We start from the raw sequence: 21,048 nt of genomic DNA, 5'->3' as shown, positions 1-21,048 counted from the left end.
GTAGTATTTGATTGATGTTTAGTTTAAGAGTTTTTAGGGGAGTCAGAATTAATGTTATACATCTAGCATGCTCAATTATCAGACTGTTGTATGTTTCAGGTATAATGAAGCTTAAATGGAGGGGAAATGTTCCTCCACTAAAGACAATAAATAGCCTCAATGAGGCTGTAGCTCACACTGTAAAAAAACTGAATTTGAGGAGAAAATTCCTTCATATTAGTGAAATTATCTTGCTGCATGGACAGATAATTTTACTTGACAAGACATCTTGGAATAAGTTGGTTACAATCTAGAACTAGTTTTCATAATCTCAGAGTTGGTGTCTTGAATTATTCTAATCGGAAATGCTAGGTTGTTTCAACTATATTCAAGATATTCTAACTTGTTAAGATATCATTTTTGCAGTGTAGAAGGATACAAGACACCAACTCTGAGATTATTAAAACAATTTCTAGATTGTAACTAACTTATTCCAAGATGTCTTGTCAAGTAAAATTATCTGTTCATGCAGCAAGATAATTTCACTAGTATGAAATAATGTTCTCCCCAAATTCAATTTTCAGTTTTTTGCAGTGCATACTGGCCACTGTTGTTGTGTGTGAGTTTGAAATTCGATCAATCCTGTAGGAGGAGTAGCGATTTTTGTGAAATTGCATATGACCCCTATGTGGCCTTATCCATGGTAGGTGGCGCCACCTGGTGAACAATTCTTTTTGGAATATGCCTTTAGAGTCTTCTGGGTGAGTTTCAGTGAAAACATCCTAGAGTTTACAAACAGTAGTGTTTGGTGTGGCGAGTTACCCAAAATTTTCAAACGCCCATAAGATGTTAAATATGACAGGTGGAACCACCGTCTTGACAATTTTTATACACACCAACATGCAGAACATTCCATATTAGTTTGATCAAAATCTGATCACTCCTGTAGGAGCAGCAGAGATTTTTGTGAAATTGCATGTGACCCCTCTGTAGCCTCATCCATGGTAGATGGTGCCACCTGGTGAACAATTCCTGTTGGTATATGTCTTTAGAGTCTTCTGGGCGATTTTCAGTGAAAACATCCCAGCAGTTTATGAAGAGCAGCGCTTAATGTGGCAACTCACCCAAAAATTTCAGACGCCCATGAAATTGTAAATATGACAGGTGGCGCCACCATCTTGACAACTTTTATGTACACCCACCTGGGGAACATTGTATGTGAGTTTGATCAAAATCCGATCAATCCTATAGGAGGAGAAGCGATTTTTTTTTAAATTGTGTATGGACAATGACGACGGACGACGACAGACAATGGGCGATCTGTGATCACATAAGCTCATCTGGGGGCGGCACGGTGGTGTAGTGGTTAGCGCTGTCGCCTCACAGCAAGAAGGTCCTGGGTTCGAGCCCCGGGGCCGGCGAGGGCCTTTCTGTGTGGAGTTTGCATGTTCTCCCCGTGTCCGCGTGGGTTTCCTCCGGGTGCTCCGGTTTCCCCCACAGTCCAAAGACATGCAGGTTGGGTTAACTGGTGACTCTAAATTGACCGTAGATGTGAGTGAATGGTTGTCTTTGTCTATGTGTCGGCCCTGTGATGACCTGGCGACTTGTCCAGGGTGTACCCCGCCTTTCGCCCGTGGTCAGCTGGGATAGGCTCCGGCTTGCCTGCGACCCTGTAGAAGGATAAAGCGGCTAGAGATAATGAGATGAGATGAGATAAGCTCATCTGGCCTGGTCTACAGCCAGATGAGCTAAAAATAGCAAGTGCTGCTGTAAAGAGCATCCTTAATCCAATGCCTGACTTGTTCCTGTCTGTTAAACACTAAATTATGTCTCTATCTGAGTACAGAGTGACTGATCCTTGCAGTGTGTAGACACATTACAAATGCACCATTATAGCATATCACTGCCGAATTCTTAAATCTCATTGGTCAGCCAAAGTTCTTCCTGTGTCAGCACTTGGTCTTTCCAGGCAGTCTCCCATCCAAGTTCTAACCAGGCCCTAAGGCATATCTCTGTTTCCATAGACCTCAGTCTTTTGCCTATTACATAGCTAGGATTACAGTGGGAGGCCAGTCCTCTGTTAACCACGAGAATTTGACTCCCTATTCACATGTATTGAGGCTGTCGGTACCATTTTTATGATGGTCTTTGGTATGACACGACTGCGAGTAGAACTTGCAATCTCCCAGTCGAGAGACAGACATGCTAACCACTAGGCCAGCTCACGTTCTCATTGGTAAGTAGGTATTGATTAATGTTCTAGAACAGTATCATCTAAAGTAATTCTGCCTTTCAAGCAAAATCACATGTTTATGTATATTAATGAGCTCATTCTAATATGTTATTGCTCCTATAGTAACAACTCCATTCACAGAGACCCGCATGGCAGACTCTCTACATAATCTAAGACTAATGACAAACACATTAAAAACTAGATGGGAATTCAGTAGAGTGTATACCTCTGCCAAGCCACATATTCGGATTTGCATCAAAATCTAATCAATTGTTCCTTGGCCCATGACCAGCCTTTTCTCAAAATTCCATCAAAATCCATTTTGAGCTCCATTGGGAACAAACAAACAAACAAAAGAATGAAGGTGAAAACAACCTCCTCCAACAAAGTTGGTGAAGATAACCATGCTGTTATTAAACAAGAAATGAAATGTGTAATTGTTTATCTGGTGACATTTTATGTTATAAGGAGATGTATAGTAAACATTTATGGAAGGAGTCTACAGTGTCAGAACTTTGTAACAGTCAGTAGGTTTTCCACTGTGGGAAAGTTGTCCAGTTTTCCCGGTAATATGACAAACTGTTTGTTTTTTTTAATCTTTCTTATTAACAGTATCAACAAATCTGTGAGTCTGCTGAGGAAATGATAGTTTATTATAGTTTTTGCAAGAACAAAAGTGATAACAGGACCTTACTTGTCTCATGGATGCTCCACAACATTAAACATAACTATAAATGTTTAAAATGTATGATGTGTCAGTTAATAACAAATGGAAAAATAAGTAGATGAATAAATAATAAATTTTAAGGTGGTAACAGTAATATTGTCATTTTGGATCACATCAACCTTTTTATTTTTTATTTATTTGTTTGTTTGTTTTTATTTTTAGCAGTTGTTACTCTTTATCATTGAGTTTCTCATAAATAATTTCAGTTAAAGGTATTTCTTAATTGATTAAGCCCGAAGATTAAAAAAAAAATTGGTTAAAATACCATAAGAAGAAAAGACTTAATTTATCACACGTACGCACAGTGAAATTCGTCCTCTGCATTTAACCCATCTGAAGCAGAGAACACGCAAGTGAGCAATGAGCACACACACCTATAGTACAGTGCCCATGGAGCAGTTAGGGGTTAGGTGCCTTACTCAAGGGCACTTCAGCCCAAGGCCACCCCATGTCTTTGAGCTGTGGGGGAAACCAGAGCACTCGGAGAAAACCCACACAGACACGGGGAGAATATGGAAACTCCGCTGGGCTTGAACCCAGAACCTTCTTACTGTGAGGTAACAGTGCTAACAACGACGCCACCATGCTGCCCATAAGAAGAGTCGGGGAAGACTTTCCCTTATGTCTGTCCTATTCTAAAGGAAAGTTAACTGTAACAGTTGCAGTTTTGAATTGGTAGTGTATAGTATCATATTCCACCTCCATCTAGAAACATTTAACGTTTATTCACTTTGTTTATTGACAGACTTCAGCTGCCTTTAGGCTTCCATCATAAGTATCATAAACTACAAGATATTTCCCCTTTCCTCAGTACAGGAAATTCTGAGGTAAAGTCTGTAGTAGTCTTGGATAAGTTACAGATGCAGTGGATTACATTTTGACTGTTAAAACAATGAAACACTGACCATGTGTTCTAAGGTTACTTATTTGAAACAAATTTGAGAAGCATCCTTGAACATACACCACTAATTCTGTTCACTATATAATAGTTTAATAGTCAGTGTTTGATAAACAGTGGGCAGAGCTTTAATGATTGTGACAATATCATATAAAAATATTTCACAATCGAGTGAAATAAGAACAAACACATATGTTTGTAATTCAAGCTTTGTGGGGTGATTCCACTGGTTTGTGTGTTACTGTAGCTAAATAATTGTCTTGTCCTCATGTAGAAGTAATTGCTGAGAGGAAGAGAGGCTTGGCTGGTTAATTTCCTCTAGATGGGGAGTCATGACAGACCTAATTTGGCACAGACAGACAGGACAAACAACACCAGATACTGGGAATAATACCAGCCATACATGAGGCAGTAAAGGGTCTGCTGGTCTTCTGGAGCGCCCCAAAGGTATCATCTCTACAGGACCATCTGGACTGTAGAGCAGAGAGATCCCCCTGCTACTCGGCCAACAGGAAATAAAGTCCTCTGAGCAAAGAGCCTTCACCTCCCAAAGCCCACAGAGACATAGACTCAGACACTGTTTATCATACTGTTCAGTTTGATTACAGGAAAAATATATCAGGTGTGTGTCTGTGCCCCAAATGGTTGTTGAGTGTCCTTCGCTTTCCTGGAGGGAACGATAAATATTAATGAGGGAAAGCCAGAGGTTAATGTTCAAAATTCAGGTCATGCTGTTTGTCAGCAACAAAATCAATTTCAGCTTGCAGTAACTAGGTTTCAATTTGTGTGTGTGTGTGTGTGTGTGTGTGTCTGCTGTTTCTTTGTCACATCTGGGATGATTATCTATTAGGATACATGATTATACAACTAGTGAAGCAATATTGATTGTTAAATAAGGGGAAAAAAAGAAAACCCACAAGAGGATGTGCTGTTATTTAACAATTATTCGCAAAGTGAATATCGGTGAATAATAACCAAGATGAAGTCAAGGTTATAATTTAAATATTATTGGCTGGCTTTGAGTGGTCTATCAGATATATTCCATTCAGCTAGCATGATACTGAATGAGTCGAAGATGAGTTGCTAGCCGAATGGAATATATCTGATATACCACGAAAAAAAGTCAGCCGATATTATTATTATTATTATTATTATTATTATTATACATACACACTCTCTTCATATCAGCATTCTCAAAGGCCAACACTAGTTTACCCGCGAGTTGGTGCTGTTACCGTAGCAGTGCAGTCACCTTCCAGCTAGTGTAGCATTCATCAATAGTGTTAGCAAAGGCCAACGCTTGCTTACCCACGAGATGGCACTGTTAGCATGGCAGTGCAGTCACCTTCCAGCTGGTGTAGCATTCCTCAATAGTTTTAGTGAAGGCCAACGCTTGCTTACCCGCGAGTTAGTGCTGTTAACATGGTAGTGCAGTCACCTTCCAGCTGGTGTAGCATTCCTCAATAGTTTTTGTGAAGGCCAACGCTTGCTTACCCGCGAGTTAGTGCAGTTAGCATGGCAGTGCAGTCACCTTCTAGCTGGTGTAGCATTCATCAATAATGTTCTCGAAGACCAATGCTAGCTTACCCGTGAGTTGGCGCTATTAGCGCAGCAGTGCAGTCACCTTCCAGCCACCTTCTCAACCTTCTCTCAAAATTTTCCATATTTAACAAAGCAAACCTCGTGGCTATGTTTGTTTACAAATTGTCAGTTGCTCGCTAGTACAGAAGTTTTATGTCTCCAACGTGTCTCTTTTTGTAGCATTCATCAGCGCAACAGTGAAGTCACCTTCCAGCCACTTTCTCCACCTTCTCTCAAAATTTTCCATATTTAACAAAGCAAACCTCGTGGCCATGTTTGTTGACAAACTGTCAGTCGCTTGCTAGTGCAGAAGTTTTACACCTCCGACATGTCTCTTTTTCAGTTTTTCAATGTCCGTTGGTATGTTTTTCTCTTGGAAATATAAATGAAGAATATCTAATGAAGTTTTGGTAGCCTTTCAGATGCTCAATGCATCTTTGCTCAATGCAATGTTTTCAGTTTGTTTATTTAGTGCTTAATTATATAGCTAATTCTAGCAGTAGCATGAGATTAAACTTGTCTTTTCCCTTTCCTGGCAGACAAAGAAGTGTTTCTGTGCATGTGCTGCAGAAAAGTTTTGTCATTAGATACTCGCATGAGCTCTGACGTGAAGTCATTTTGTCTTGACAGGATGACATGCTCATTCTCCATTGGGTAGAGTGACATAATACACGTAGGATAAGCAATATGCTAACAATCTTACATGCTATCAAACCAAATGAATGAAACCCGCTAGAAGGGAATAGAGCATGTTTTTATTCCATTGAAAAAGTGTCCTGGATGTATCATAATCACTGATATTCACTGAGTCTGAGGTGGATAATTATTTTAGTATAAATACACAGAAAAATCATATCGAAAAATAATTTATTTCAAACTTCAGAAACTGCATGCAAATGTAATAATGTCATGGCACAGTCTTGCATTACTTCTCTATGCTGGCTCACATAAAATACTTTGTTTTACATGGATAAATAAATCACAACTCCATCTTGAATAGTTGTAGACCAAACTTTGTAGCATCTTTAGTGCTTTTAGGAACAGCAATTCCTAATTCTTTCTCACTTATGGTGAAAAGTGATTGGCCGCCATTTTGCTGAGTTACTCGAGGGGATTATCAAGAAATAATCTGAATTTCTCGACCAATCAGCGCGCTCGATTTCCGATAATCACCTTCGTATTCAGACTAAGGAAAAATAATCAACCCCTGGTTGAAGTAATGTGAAGCTTGTAAGGGCTGTGAGGGATTTTCCCACTCCACATTTGACACTTTTTGCTATAACAGCACATCCTGATGTGTTTTATTCCTCTTATACCACAGCAGCTTACTTTTTGTTAATTAAAGAATGACATTTATCCATGTTTAAAGGATTACACAGTCATCCTCTCACCAGCCTCTCTTTTCTCTCCATCTCTCTTAAAGTTAATAAGACAAGACTTTCAAAACATTACCATGACAGAAAACCTAAAGTTACAGCATTACCTCTGACAAAACAGAGTCCTTCCATAAATGTTAAATAAATCTCTCTTTAAAGAAAACTTCATCATATCAAAAATTATACAATTTTTCTTTGTTGCCATAGGTTTTCGTGTATTTAACTTTAGGTTTAGATGATGTGGAGAGACTTGTCATACAAGTCCTTGGGAATTAGCTGTAATTATAGCGTATAAGAAGTTTACATACAGTGACATGAATGTCGTCTTGGATATGAATGTCATTTGGGCTTTCAGTAATTTCTTTGAACTGTTCTTTTTCTGTGGCATAATGATTGCACAGCATACATCTTTAACTTAAAAAAAAAAAAAACCACTAGAATTTGGTGCACAAGTTTTAATTTTCTTTGGGTTTTCTGAAATCAACACAGGGTCAAAATTATACATACAGCACACCTAATATTTGGGTAAAATGTCTCTTCTCAAGATTCTCTTTGATCAAACATTTTTGTTTACCATGAACAAGCTTCTGGCAGAATTCTGGTTAGATATTTCACAACTCTTCATGGTAGAATTGGTAGAGTTCAATTAAGTTTGTTTTTTTTTTCTTAGCATGGACTCGACTTATAAGCACGGTCCATATATTTTCAATAGGGTTGAAGTCAGGGCTTGTTTTAAGCTTACTGTTAGCCTGCTTTATCCTCCACAACCAGCTCTGATGTGTGTATGGGTTCATCGTCCTGTTGTAACTCCCAAGTCCCAAGTCGTGTTCAAGTTTCTCGTGGTTTATGCTGAAGAATTCTGAGGTAGTCCTCCTTTTTCATCATTCCATCCACTTTGTGCAATGAACCAGTTCCACTGGCAGCAAAACAGCCCCAGAGCATGATGATCCTACCACCACTACCAGTTGGTACAGTGTTCCTCTGTACATGGTGGTCATTGTGGCCAAACAACTCAATCTTTGTCTCATCTGACCATACAGCTTTCCTCCAGAAGGCTTTTTCTTTGTCCATGTGGTCAGCTTCAAACTTTAGTTAAGCTTGAAGGTGTCAATTTTGGAGCAGGGGGTTATTTCTTGGATAGCAGTCTCTTAGTCCATGGTGATCTGAACTGTAGACAGTGATCCATCAGCTTCCAGTTCATGGCAGGGCTGTGCCGTGGTGGTTCCTGGGTTGTTCCTGACCATCCAAACCAATTTCCTTTCAGCTGAGGGTGACAGTTTGGGTTTTCTTGAAGCAAAGTGGCTTGGCAAAGTGACTACACCTCAAAATAACTTGGATACAATTGTTTGAACTGATCTTGGAATTTGCAGTTGTTTAGAAATGGCTCCAAGAGACATTCCGGAGTTGTGTATATCTGCGATCCTCTTTCTCAGATCTGCACTGAGCTCCTTGGATTTTCCCATTTTACTGTGTGTTGGTCAATCCCATGAGTGCTGTAAACAAACTCTTTTTATGGAGGTACAGAGAAGCTACCAGCTATAGTCAATCATGATCACTAACAGGAAGTTAAGAGACTGCAACCTTGGCAAGATAAGAGACATTTTGGAAGCTTCAGCACCTGAATTAATAATCTAAGTGAGTGTATGTAAATTTTTGACCTGTATGTATAATTTTGACCCTGTGTTGATTTCAGAAAACCCAGAGAAAATTAAAACTTGTGCACCAAATTCTAGTGTTTTTTTTTATTAAAGATGTATGCTGTACAATCATTCTGCCACAGAAAAAGAACAGTTCAAAGAAATTACTGAAAGCCCAAATATTGCCATGACATTCATATCCAAGATGACATTCACGTCATTTTATGTAAACTTCTGACCACGCTTGTAACTACTGTCAGAGCTGCTGTTATTTTGACAGTATTGGTATAATAATAATAATAATAATAATAATAATAATAATAATAATTATTATTATTATTATTATTATTATTATTATTATATTTCTTTCACATTATATTCACGTTGATAGGATTTGTTCCACAGGCATCTCCAAGCTCTTAGGATATTTCATTAAAGGACAAAAGAGCACAGTGTTCTTAAAAGTGCAGGAGAAAATGAATATGGGTATTGATTTCTGAGAATTTTCCAGCAAATCCGACAAGTGACCTTGAGCATTTTACTTGTCCCTTATCAATAGCATGGCGGGATCGGCTATTTGTGCAGTCCAGACATTCAGTCTGAGAAGGTGAAAGCAGAGGTCAAGTTTCCAAATGTAGCATCAGCTTTGTGATAATTACTGAGGTGAATGGGTTAACAAAGTCAGTACGGTCGTATTAAAAAAAAAATCGGGGCTCTACTCTACTATTTGGGTTCCCAAATAAGTCCCATTTTGTCATCAGTCTTTTGATGAAGCAAAGTGAGTTTCCTTTATCCAACTTCAATTCATTTTTCTGCTTGCTTATCCTTGATGGACCTTCAGACAACGTCATATGAGTTCAAACAGCGAAGCAGAAAGGTCACATAATGCAGGATTTACTGTATGACGCTTCCTGTTAGATGGGAAGATTAAAATAAACTCAAAGTGACAGATAAAAGAGAGAATTTCTTTTCCTCTCTGGGATGAAAGTACTTCCCTATCAGTGATAGCTGATAGCCCTATGAGTGAGGGGAATACAGAGAGAGATGGGGGAAGGGGGTTCTTGTTTAGACCATGCCCAGGCCTGGACAGCACATGTGGATAAGGATTTAAGTGAAGGACTGCTTCATTTCTATTTCAATCTATATTCCATTACATATGCGCTTCCTGTATTAAACTATGATCCAGTCTTTCTGTATTCATTGCTCTTTTTTCATGTATTACCTCAGTGACATGTGCAATCATTTTCCTGAAGAAATCCATGCTTTACTCAAATGTTAACAAAAAAAGTATATAAAAATATACATTTAAAAAATGTACATAAAATATAATTTGAAAACTGTCATCAGTAAAAGACATAGGAGATTTGAAAGGCGGGAAAAAAACTCAAATATATTTTGCTGATCATATTTTGATATATTTGCCCATTCATTGCTTCAACTATATATATATATATATATATATATATATATATATATATATATATATATATATATATATATATATACTATTTTTCCTGAATAAATGAATGCACACATATATATATATATATATATATATATATATATATATATATATATATATATATATATATATATATATATACAATTATTCCACGACATCATACATGAGCTGATAGCCGGCTATAAGCCATGTCCAATGAGATTGAGTGGAATAACTGTTTTATTCTATCCACATTCACTGGATTTTGAGAAAGAGGGCATTTTTATTTTTATTTTTTGCAAATTCAATAAATAAGGACTTTATACAAAACATCCAACAAAATAATTTCCGCTGAGGCAGAGTTCTTAAAAAAGCTATCGATGGCTACACAAATTGACTTTCGTGTTTTGTTTTTTTTTGTAGAAAGTGCCATCTTGCTGTCATGCCGAGGGACCGAATAACTTTAGACAGTTGTTTAATTCTTCCTTGGACATTTCGGTGATGTAATTTTCAAATTTCTTTGAGCTTTTGAACCAATCTAAAAAAAAATAATAATAATTTAATGCTTAAAGATGAAGAATGGAAACAAACCGGCAAAATGACATTAGCAATTTGTGAAAAATGCAATAATAATAATTCTTGAAAGATAAAGAAGATACGTTCTTACCATCAAACACTTTCATTCCATATTTTGCTGGGGGGTTTTTTTGTATTGTATTTTTGGGGTTTTTGTTTTCGAGTAGAGTTTTTATTTCATCCTTCGTTGATTCAGCAACACGCTCCGCCATTTTGTTTTTCTTTACTCATGGGTATATGAACTGATATCCTAGTAGTAGAGTAGCCAATCAGAGTGTGTGATTGTTCATATCCAGTGAATGGTGAATGTTGATATATACAGTGCCCTGCATGATTATTGCCCCCCGTAAAGATGAGTAAAAAGGGTTAGACAAAATCCACCTTTTTGCTGCATCTCACACTGAAAAAATGAGAAAAATCCATCATTAATTGAAATACATTTATTCCAAGAGAAACAAATCCCTCATCAAGAAATTATTTTCAACAAAAACACATGTGCCACTATTATAGGCACCCCTGCATGTAATACTTCGTACACCCTCCCTTTGCCAGTAAAACAACACTGAGTCTCTCCTATAACATTTTATAAGGCTGGAGATACAGAGCAGGGCATCTGAGATCGTTCCTCTTTACACAATCTCTCCACATCATCCCGGGTCAGTACAAGGGTGAGTCAAATGAAAACCTTTCAGAACAATTGAGTAAATTTGTATTTGCAAAAGTTAAAATTGCTAAACTAATAAAACTAATACACTTTCATGACACCTTTTTGACTCACCATAGGAAAGATTAGAAAGTTGGTCATAAATGAATACAGTATGTCATATATGTCTGGTGATTTTAGCATTAGTAGAGCTGATAAGATGAGTGTTATTAGACTTCACGAGTATTTTTTAATTTGGATTTAAGCATTCTGGAGGGAAAAAAGGTCAGATCACCTACAGCACCGTGGCCTTGATGCTGATTTTAATAAAGGGTGTTGGATTTCTTTTTCGAGTCCCTCTTGCTCTAACCCTCCCCTTAAGACCCTAATGGTATGACCCTTGCCTAGGCCTGAAGCGCTCCGTCAGTTTTTATTATGGTGAGGTTCAAACACTCATTGCCTTAGGGGGAGTTTAAGGTTTGCTTTTGGCTTGCGGTAGGACATTTGTAACATGCTGTTTGTTCTAGCTATACTTCTCCTTCATAAACAGGAATGATCCGCATGCCTCTACATCATGACTCGAGCTGATTAATGGAACGCAGCAGGTCATGTTGAGGTGGATGACCCTTTTAATGCATCTGATGCACAGCCGAGAGTAGAGTCTGTCTAATTTATCTGGCTTAAATTACTGTACTCTGTTGTTTTTGAAGCTGCAAAGGATGAGGTAAAAAAAATAGATGAATAAGAGGCTTGTAAAAAAATTAAACAGACATCGGTCCCCTGAGTTGTGCCCTATATATACACAAGTATATTATGTCCTCATCTTACATAAACCAAAGGGAAAATCAAATAAGCAGCTATAGGACACTTGAGTCAGAGTGGATCATGTGGATTAGTCAGAATAAATGAAAAGCAATTATCACCGTGGTTCATTTCATGTTTCTTATATGTATTAGCTGGTTGTGACATAATTTCCACCTTAAGGTATGTGACACTATTAGCCTCAATTTCATGGCCCTCTTTTTTTTTTTTTCTTTGGTCAATAGAGAGATCTCCTGCTGCGGGGCACGGGTGGAGATGGTTTAGAGGTTAAGGCTTAAAACAGTGGGGTGACTGTAATTTTTAACAGCTTGCAGCAAAACCACAATCCAATCCCTGGGTAATGGGAAGGACTTTGGTGTTAAGTAATGAGAAGGAGCATTTTCTTTTTTATGACTTTTTAAAAGGAAACAACAAAGAATACTCTTGAAATCTATCAATCTGTCTACATTATACAGTCAAAAGCATGAGCATACCTGACCCTCACACCTCCATGTGCTTGTTGAATCTCCCATTCCAGATCCCTTTTTGCTGTTATAATAACCTCCATTCTTCTGGGAAGGCTTTCTACTAGATTTTGGAGCATGGCTGCAGGGATCTGCGCTTTCAATCACAGGAGCATTACTGAGGTCAGGTTGTGATTTTGGGTGAGGAGGCCAGGGGTGAAGTCAGCGTTCAAATTCATCCCAAAAGTGTTGAGGTTGAGGTCAGGGCTCTGTGCAGGACATGGATGTTCTTCCATTCCAACCTGAGCAAAGCATGTCTTCACGGTGCTTGCTTTGTGCACAGGGGCACTGTCATCCTTAACAAATGTGTGCTTCAGGCTTTGTGGTAACAGTTTGGAGAAGAACCACAGATGGGTGTGATGGACAGGTGTCCACAAACATTTGGCAAAATAGATAGTCTAGCTATCTATTTCTTTTCTAATCCCATTTCCTCTTGACCTGTCCTTGTGTTACACGTTATCTGCCCACTAAAGCAACTGGTGAGTCTCTGAAATAACCAGCTCAGCAGGGAACAGCCTCTGGCTATGTCTTTGTGTGTGTGTGTGTGTGTGTGTGTGTGTGTGTGTGTGTGTGTGTGTGTCTAGCAAAGTATTGCCCTGGTATTTTTCAGGCGAAATTAGATAAATCAGCAACAGGTTTCATGGGAAAAGAGTGTATGAGCACACACACACACACACACACACACACACACACAGAGGAAGTTATAGCCAAAATTCCATCAGTTGTTGACACCATATACCTTGTTTATCAGTTCGCTCAATCTCTCTCATACAGAGATGTGCTTCTGAGAAGCACTGTGATTAACTGTGTGTTTAATTATGGCATGACTAATCCTTCTGCTTCTTCAGCTCTATGGACCCTCGTACTCTTGTGTACTCTGGAGTCAAGAGAATACTCCTGACTCTCACAACAATGTCATGTCTCTCTCATGCTCCAGCATTGGATTCTCCCATTGTCCATTCTCTCATTCATTCCCTGGGTGTGTATGTGTGTGTGCAGAGCTGTGGGAGCTGAACAGGACATGGGTGTTCCAGGCGGCTGAAGGGAGTCTGCAGCACTTCAGTATGCTGCTGGATGAGACTCAGGAGAGGCTGATTATTGGAGGGAAAGACACACTGTACTCTCTTAATGTGGATAGAGTCAGTGAGCCTCATAAAGAGGTAGGCATGTGTGTGTATGGACATTCACTGATGCAAATTTCAGACTTTTACACATTTGATGGATATTCATGCACTATTAAAGCAGTGGTTCTCAAAATATTTAAATACTTTTGGTTGGCGTTGAGTGGTATATCAGATATATTCCATTCAGCTAGCATGATATTGAAAGAGTCGAAGACTCGTTCAATATCATGCTAGCTGAATGGAATATATCTGATATACCACAAAAAATCCAGCCAATATTATTATTATTATTATTATTATTATTATTATTATTATTATTATTATTATTATTATACATACACGTTCCTTTCGGGTGTTCAATGCATCTTCCTCTTTCAAAATTCTCTCAAAATCTTCCGTATTTAACGAAGCAAACCTGGCGGCCATATTTGTTTACAAATTGTCACAGTCGCTTGCTAGCATAGAAGTTTTACATCTCTGACATATGACATCATGTTGTCTTGACAACCATGCAATATTGTAAACCATATTCAACGCTCATTCTCCACTGAGTAGAGTGACGTAATACACGTAGGATAAGCAATATGCTAACAATATTGCATGCGATCAAACCAAATAAATGAGACCCGCTAGAAGGGAATAGAATACATGTTTTTATTCCATGGAAAAAGTGTCCTGTATGTATAAAAATATTTATTATTAGCCTGTTTGACTGGACACGTGAACTGAATGGAATTAATACGAACCTTAATAATACCGAAATGAGGACACATATGTCAACTTATTACACTCTCTCGGTGGAAAATTCAGGAATTAAAAGCTCCATGGCTCCAATAAATTAACTAAATATTCACATGTTGTAACTATTAAATAGTTTTGAAGAAATAAAGCTGTATTGAAGGAGTCACAGCCTATAAAAAGTTTAATAACATGATGTGACATTCCACTTTAAGAGTTGCACAAGCAGCTTCTCTTCTCTTGATTTTCTGCTTTCAAAGCATCAATGAAGCAAAAACAACCTTCTCATTGCTAGCATTAAACTAACTTTATTAAATCTTCATGACTGATGATGATAATAAATCAGAATCTGATAACAATCTATGCTATTAGCTGATACCAGCTAGGCTGGTAATGGTAACAGTGGTACTGATAGTTGCCATGGTTACAGTGGGCATTTTTGTGGCTACTGCCTCATAGAGGTGAAGCGAGGCTGTAGCTACTATGTCATCGTGTTGTAAGAATGAGTGTAACAATAGCGCACTGCGCATGCGCATAAGCATTACAATCACCAGAACGGTGAATCGTGATTTCGCAATACGAACAGTTGATCTCACGTTATCAAAGGTACACAAGAACGAGTGGTGAAGCCACAATGTCATCGGGTTGTAAGAATGTAAGAATGAGTGTAACAATTGCGAAACTTCATAACCAATCAGCATTTATCCTGATCAAGTTCAATTACCAGTTCTACTTCTTGATAAACTTTGGAACCAATCAGAACCAGAAACGAAATAAGAGAAACCTTGTTATAACTTCGTAGTATGGGAAGATAATCGGCAGATAAAAAGATAAACAAAATTCACCTCGTGGTTCGCCAAGGCTACTGATTCGATATCAAGTAAATGGTGTTGATTTCAAGAAAATTTACCTTTTGATTATCACAGCTTTTGTTTGGTCCTTCTGAAAGGTCAAACGAAAGGTTTTGTAAGTTTTTTTGGCGCTTTTTGGCAGATATATCGAGAAGCCAATATCAAACTTCTGCTATTCGCGTTCATCTCATCTCATTATCTGTAGCCGCTTTATCCTGTTCTACAGGGTCGCAGGCAAGCTGGAGCCTATCCCAGCTGACTACGGGCGAAAGGCGGGGTACACCCTGGACAAGTCACCAGGTCATCACAGGCCTGACACATAGACACAGACAACCATTCACACTCACATTCACACCTACGGTCAATTTAGAGTCACCAGTTAACCTAACCTGCATGTCTTTGGACTGTGGGGGAAACCGGAGCACCCAGAGGAAACCCACGCGGACACGGGGAGAACATGCAAACTCCGCACAGAAAGGCCCTCGCCGGCCACGGGGCTCGAACCCGGACCTTCTTGCTGTGAGGCGACAGTGCTAACCACTACACCACCATGCCGCCCTGCTATTCATGTTAATTTTTTTAATTTTATTTTTTATTTTAGAGTCTTTACACTACACTTTTGAAACAAAATGTGCTCATTAATACTAAATAATACTTCTAAGACAATTCATGAACAAGTGCTTTCTTACCATTTTGAAAATAGATACAGTTTGCAGCACTGTATTTTGAACAAAACACAGTAAACCAAATTGGTAACCAGAATACTACGAGCCCTGATGTTGCTCACAGCTTGGTGATGCTTGCAAGAGATGAGGCGAGTAGAATTGATAACATGTATATATGCTATATTTACTGTATGGACATGGGATCAGAAAACAATTTTATTTATAAGCGGCAGCCACATGTACCCATAGAGTACCTATTTTATATATATATATATATATATATATATATATATATATATATATATATATATATATATATCAGCACAGTACTTTTTTTGGAAAAAAAGCACCATTATAAATATATTATATCGCAAATATTTATTTATTAGAATTGATAACAATATTACATTTATAACTCCCCACTCAGTTGGTCTTTATCATAATGACATTACATTACAGACACTCTTATCCAGAGCAATATACAACATACCCAGAGCAGCTTGGGGGTTAGGTACCATGCTCAAGGGCACTTCAGCCATTCCTGCTGGTCCAGGGACTCAAACCAGTGACCTTTTGGTCCCAAAGCTGCTCCTCTAACCATTAGGCCATGACTTTCCCTTATGACATATCCTAAGTACCAAATACTACAAAATATTACATACTACACTAATGAAATATTTTTATTTTCCTTTTTGGCAGCACATAGTGTTATTTTAATGCTGCAGTACTTAATGGGTCTAAAATTTTTATTCATGAGGTAACAGGGCAACAAGGTGGCTTTGTATAAGGAAAGAAAGAGTCTAAAAGGCTGCTTTCAGCTCAGATATAAACATATAAAGGTTAATTAGGAAGTTTTCCTCTAAAACCTAGACATAGTTTCCATATTTTTAAGCATGGCTGTTTAGTTTAGGTCAGAAGAACACAGGCAGCACTACTGTGTAGACCTGCCTTTAACCTCAGGGCCTTGAACACTATCCAGCTACGTTTCTGTGTTTAACTTTATTTAATTCAATAAGGAACGGAAGTTTGGAAATGATGCTGTCTCGAAGTCCATTTGACAATGAGCAGTGCTGTTTACGATCTGACTGTTGAGCAGACTTCACCTGGAAATTATTGTTCTTGAGTGACTTCAGGTCTGTGTCTGTCTCTATCTTAGATTCACTGGGGTAGCTCTGAGGAGCAGGTGGAGGACTGTCTCATGCAAGGCAGGGAGAAGGTACATCATTTGCTAATATATAAAAAAAGAAGACAAATGTTTCAAGATTTTGCTTTTTTTTAAGGCGACATGTTGTAAAGCATATCTCCCTGCCTTTTTCTTCAGCCGGAGTGCGCTAACTACATCAAGCTGATCCAGCCGTATAACAGCACTCACCTGTTAGCATGCGGGACTGGAGCCTTCAGCCCGATGTGCGCCTACATCAGAGTCGGCCATGGAGCAGAGGTACTACAGCTTCTCTAAATAGCCACCTTGACATCTTTTTAACATCCAACATGTTTTTTTTTTAATGAAAATAAATGCAACACAAGCATATGTATGTCACATACGGTACTTTCTTCATTTCCAGTATGAACAGAGCTGGAAGAGACGGCTACTGTACTTACAGTATGTCTGATTTTTAAGGATTTGTAGTTTTTTTCATCTAAAACATTTGACTCTCACTCACAACACTTTAAAAGAAAAAAAATCTACATTTTTTTAACTCATGATATTTCTAAGCACTACATCATGATTATATAGCAACATAATAAGGTAACTTTTCTTCAGTGACCCTTATCAAAAAGAAGTATACTTCAAGTTAATTTTATTAAGTATACTTAAATAAAGTATATTTCCTTAAGTATATTTTTGTGTACCAAGTATACTGATATCAATGTACGGTACTTACAGTATACTTGTAAGTAAACTAATCTAATACTTCTTGGGACTAAATTGGCCCACTTTTAGTTTATAAAAAGTATACTTTAAGTCTAAGAAAAGTAAACTCTGAGTATACAATTAGTATTTTTTATTTTGGACTGCAAGTATACCACAAGTAAACTTATATACAAATAGTTTACTAGTTCTATACTTGTAATCCACTCTTTAGTTTACAAAAGTATACTTCATAGTATACTGGAAATGTACTATGAGTTTACTTGTTACACACTTCTAGTCCACTTTTTAGTTTATAAAAGTATACTAATAGCACATTGGAAATATACTATTAGGTACTGGTTATATACATCTAGTCCACTTTTTAGTTTTGAAGTATACTGCAGTTACCCTTCTAGGTATACTGTTAGTTTTCTAGCCCTAACCCTTACCTCATGCACACTACCAGTAGACAACTTTTTGTACCTTAAGTTGCAATGAAGTTATAAAGGTAAGAATTCACAAAATAAGAACAGATACTCAGGATTAAGAACATTTTCTCATCTCATTATCTCTAGCCGCTTTATCCTGTTCTACAGGGTCGCAGGCAAGCTGGAGCCTATCCCAGCTGACTACGGGCAAAAGGCAGGGTACACCCTGGACAAGTCGCCAGGTCAGACACATAGACAACCATTCACACCTACGGTCAATTTAGAGTCACCAGTTAATCTAACCTGCATGTCTTTGGACTGTGGGGGAAACCGGAGCAAACCCACACAGACATGGGGAGAACATGCAAACTCTGCACAGAAAGGCCGTCGCCAGCCACGGGGCTCAAACCCGGACCTTCTTGCTGTGAGGTGACAGCGCTAACCACTACACCACCGTGCCACCCAAGAACATATTCATTTTCTTTAAAAATCAAAATTTAAAGCAACATTGTATTAAATGCCAAAGTATAAAAACATGGCAATGACAACTGAAATTGACATCCAAGCTCTAAAGAAAAAAAAAAAAAAAAAAAAATATATATATATATATATATATATATATATATATATATATATATATAATGTTTTATCCCACTCAGGAGAAATTAAAATAATAATAATAATAATAATAATAATAATAATAATAACTTATGGAACCACAGACATACCTAAGAGTCAACAATGCTGTCTAACCCAGCAAAGAACAGTGACAGAACTAGTGCAAAGGTAGAAGAAATATTGCAAATGTCTGAACTATGAAATGTGTGAACTCCAAGTTCTTTGTCATTTCTCTCAGTCCACAATTGTGCACAAGTTCTCTACTATCTTTATCGTTTCTGTCCAGCTTAAATGTTGCAGTTGAAAGTCCTTCTCAGTGATGAAAATAAATGTTTATGCGGTCTTCTTTGCAGCAGCTTGCTTTGTGTAGCTTTCATTGTTGCATTTTTTTTTCTTATGATGCGTCTCACATCTTGATAGGCTACTATCAAAAGGATAGGCACAACTACAGGGCAAGTACACTTAAACATAAGGCATACATATTTTAATACTTTATTACACTTTTGTGAAGTATATCTTGATCAAAAGTTTAAGTATAAGCTTAATATACTTGGACTTTTCTGTATACTTTTCAGTATAAGCCAAGTATATTTATGTATACTACCGTTCAGAAGTTTGGGGTCACTTTGAAATTTCCTTATTTCTGAAAGAAAAGCGCTGTTCTTTTCAATGAAGATCACTTTAAACTAATCAGAAATACACTCTATACATTGCTAATGTGGTAAATGACTATTCTAGCTGCAAATGTCTGGTTTTTGGTGCAATATCTCCATAGGTGTATAGAGGCCCATTTCCAGCAACTCTCACTCCAGTGTTCTAATGGTACAATGTGTTTGCTCATTGCCTCAGAAGGCTAATAGATGATTAGAAAACCCTTGTACAATCATGTTAGTACAGCTGAAAACAGTTGAGCTCTTTAGAGAAGCTATAAAACTGACCTTCCTTTGAGCAGATTGAGTTTCTGGAGCATCACATTTGTGGGGTCGATTAAATGCTCAAAATGGCCAGAAAAATGGCTTGACTATATTTTCTATTCATTTTACAACTTATGGTGGTAAATAAAAGTGTGACTTTTCATGGAAAACACAAAATTGTCTGGGTGACCCCAAACTTTTGAACGGTAGTGTGTATACATGTTATTTCACCTCCCTCACTGCCATCACCAGGAACTACCTGCAGGCCAGGACAATGATAACATCTTAACATAGCCTATGGAAATCCAAAGTTTACACATTATCATCATGCACAGAAATTGCAAAACTGCAAAATTAGTTTTAAAACCGCTAAGTTCCAACTGTTAAACATAGCGAGAGGATGGGCTACGTGTGTGTGTGTAAAGTGTAAACCAGTGCATCCTGACTTTCTGACTATGCCTGTGTGTTGCGTGCGCGGCAGTCAGTCAACAACTCTTCGCAAAGTTTCCTTATGAAACAATATGTTCACTGAAATTATAGCAGGGAATGCCAGATTAAACATTAAAACTGCCTTCTGAGCACTGTATCTACAGGCTACCACCGAAAGAAGAAGGCTACCAGAAAGGCATCACTCCGTACGATTTTACTTTCACTACGACATTACTTTGAACAGACTATCAAAAAATTGCAAGGTGATATGATAAAGTAAGGCACAGTTTACTTACAGTCGTTTAAAAAAAACAAAAAAACGATGCAATCGTTTTCTGCCTTTTGGCACCCTTCATCATGCCGTGTTGGGGTCCTGAACTAGGAGGAGCTGTCCCCGATATGCCTGTCAAACTTGTGGGTAACCATAGCAACCAAGCTCAAGCTCGCAACCTGTGCAGTCTGCGCAGTTGCAACTATGTCAGTACTGCTGTGCACCTCAATAAACCGAATGATAATTAGTCTTTTGATTTTTCCGTGAGGTTTGCCTTATGCAAAGAAAGACAGCATAGACGTTTTTTCCTCCCTATAAGTGGGGGGGACCGAACGAGGTGAATTTAAATCTGGGTGGGACGAATCCCCCCCGTCCCCCCCTCTATCTGCACCCGTGCTTATACCTTTTGTATTTATCATAGGCCTTTGTAGGGCGGCACGGTGGTGTAGTGGTTAGCGCTGTTGCCTCACAGCAAGAAGGTCCTGGGTTCGAGCCCCAGGGCCGGCGAGGGCCTTTCTGTGCGGAGTTTGCATGTTGTCTGCGTGGATTTGCTCCGGTTTCCCCCAAAGACATGCAGGTTAGGTAACTGGTGACTCTAAATTGACCGTAGGTGTGAATGGTTGTCTGTGTCTATGTGTCAGCCCTGTGATGACCTGGTGACTTGTCCAGGGTGTACCCCGCCTTTTGCCCGTAGTCAGCTGGGATAGGCTCCAGCTTGCCTGCGACCCTGTAGAAGGAT

The 21,048-nt window shown here is 38.3% G+C and overlaps 1 protein-coding gene across 1 annotated transcript in view; it reads left to right on the top strand.

The window, feature by feature from the left end:
* Nucleotides 1–21,048, top strand: part of sema3e (sema domain, immunoglobulin domain (Ig), short basic domain, secreted, (semaphorin) 3E) — a 96,241-nt gene that overhangs the window by 16,248 nt on the left and 58,945 nt on the right. The window contains exons 2-4 of the mRNA XM_060923628.1: nucleotides 13,416–13,576; nucleotides 16,951–17,010; nucleotides 17,116–17,235. Coding sequence (XP_060779611.1) covers nucleotides 13,416–13,576; nucleotides 16,951–17,010; nucleotides 17,116–17,235 — 341 coding nt within the window. The remainder of the gene's footprint in view (nucleotides 1–13,415; nucleotides 13,577–16,950; nucleotides 17,011–17,115; nucleotides 17,236–21,048) is intronic.

This window comes from Neoarius graeffei, chromosome 6 (assembly GCF_027579695.1).
Source record: "Neoarius graeffei isolate fNeoGra1 chromosome 6, fNeoGra1.pri, whole genome shotgun sequence".
Lineage (NCBI taxonomy): Eukaryota > Metazoa > Chordata > Actinopteri > Siluriformes > Ariidae > Neoarius > Neoarius graeffei.
Note: the sequence above shows the minus strand (reverse complement) of the source record. Positions and strands in the feature narration are given on the sequence as shown.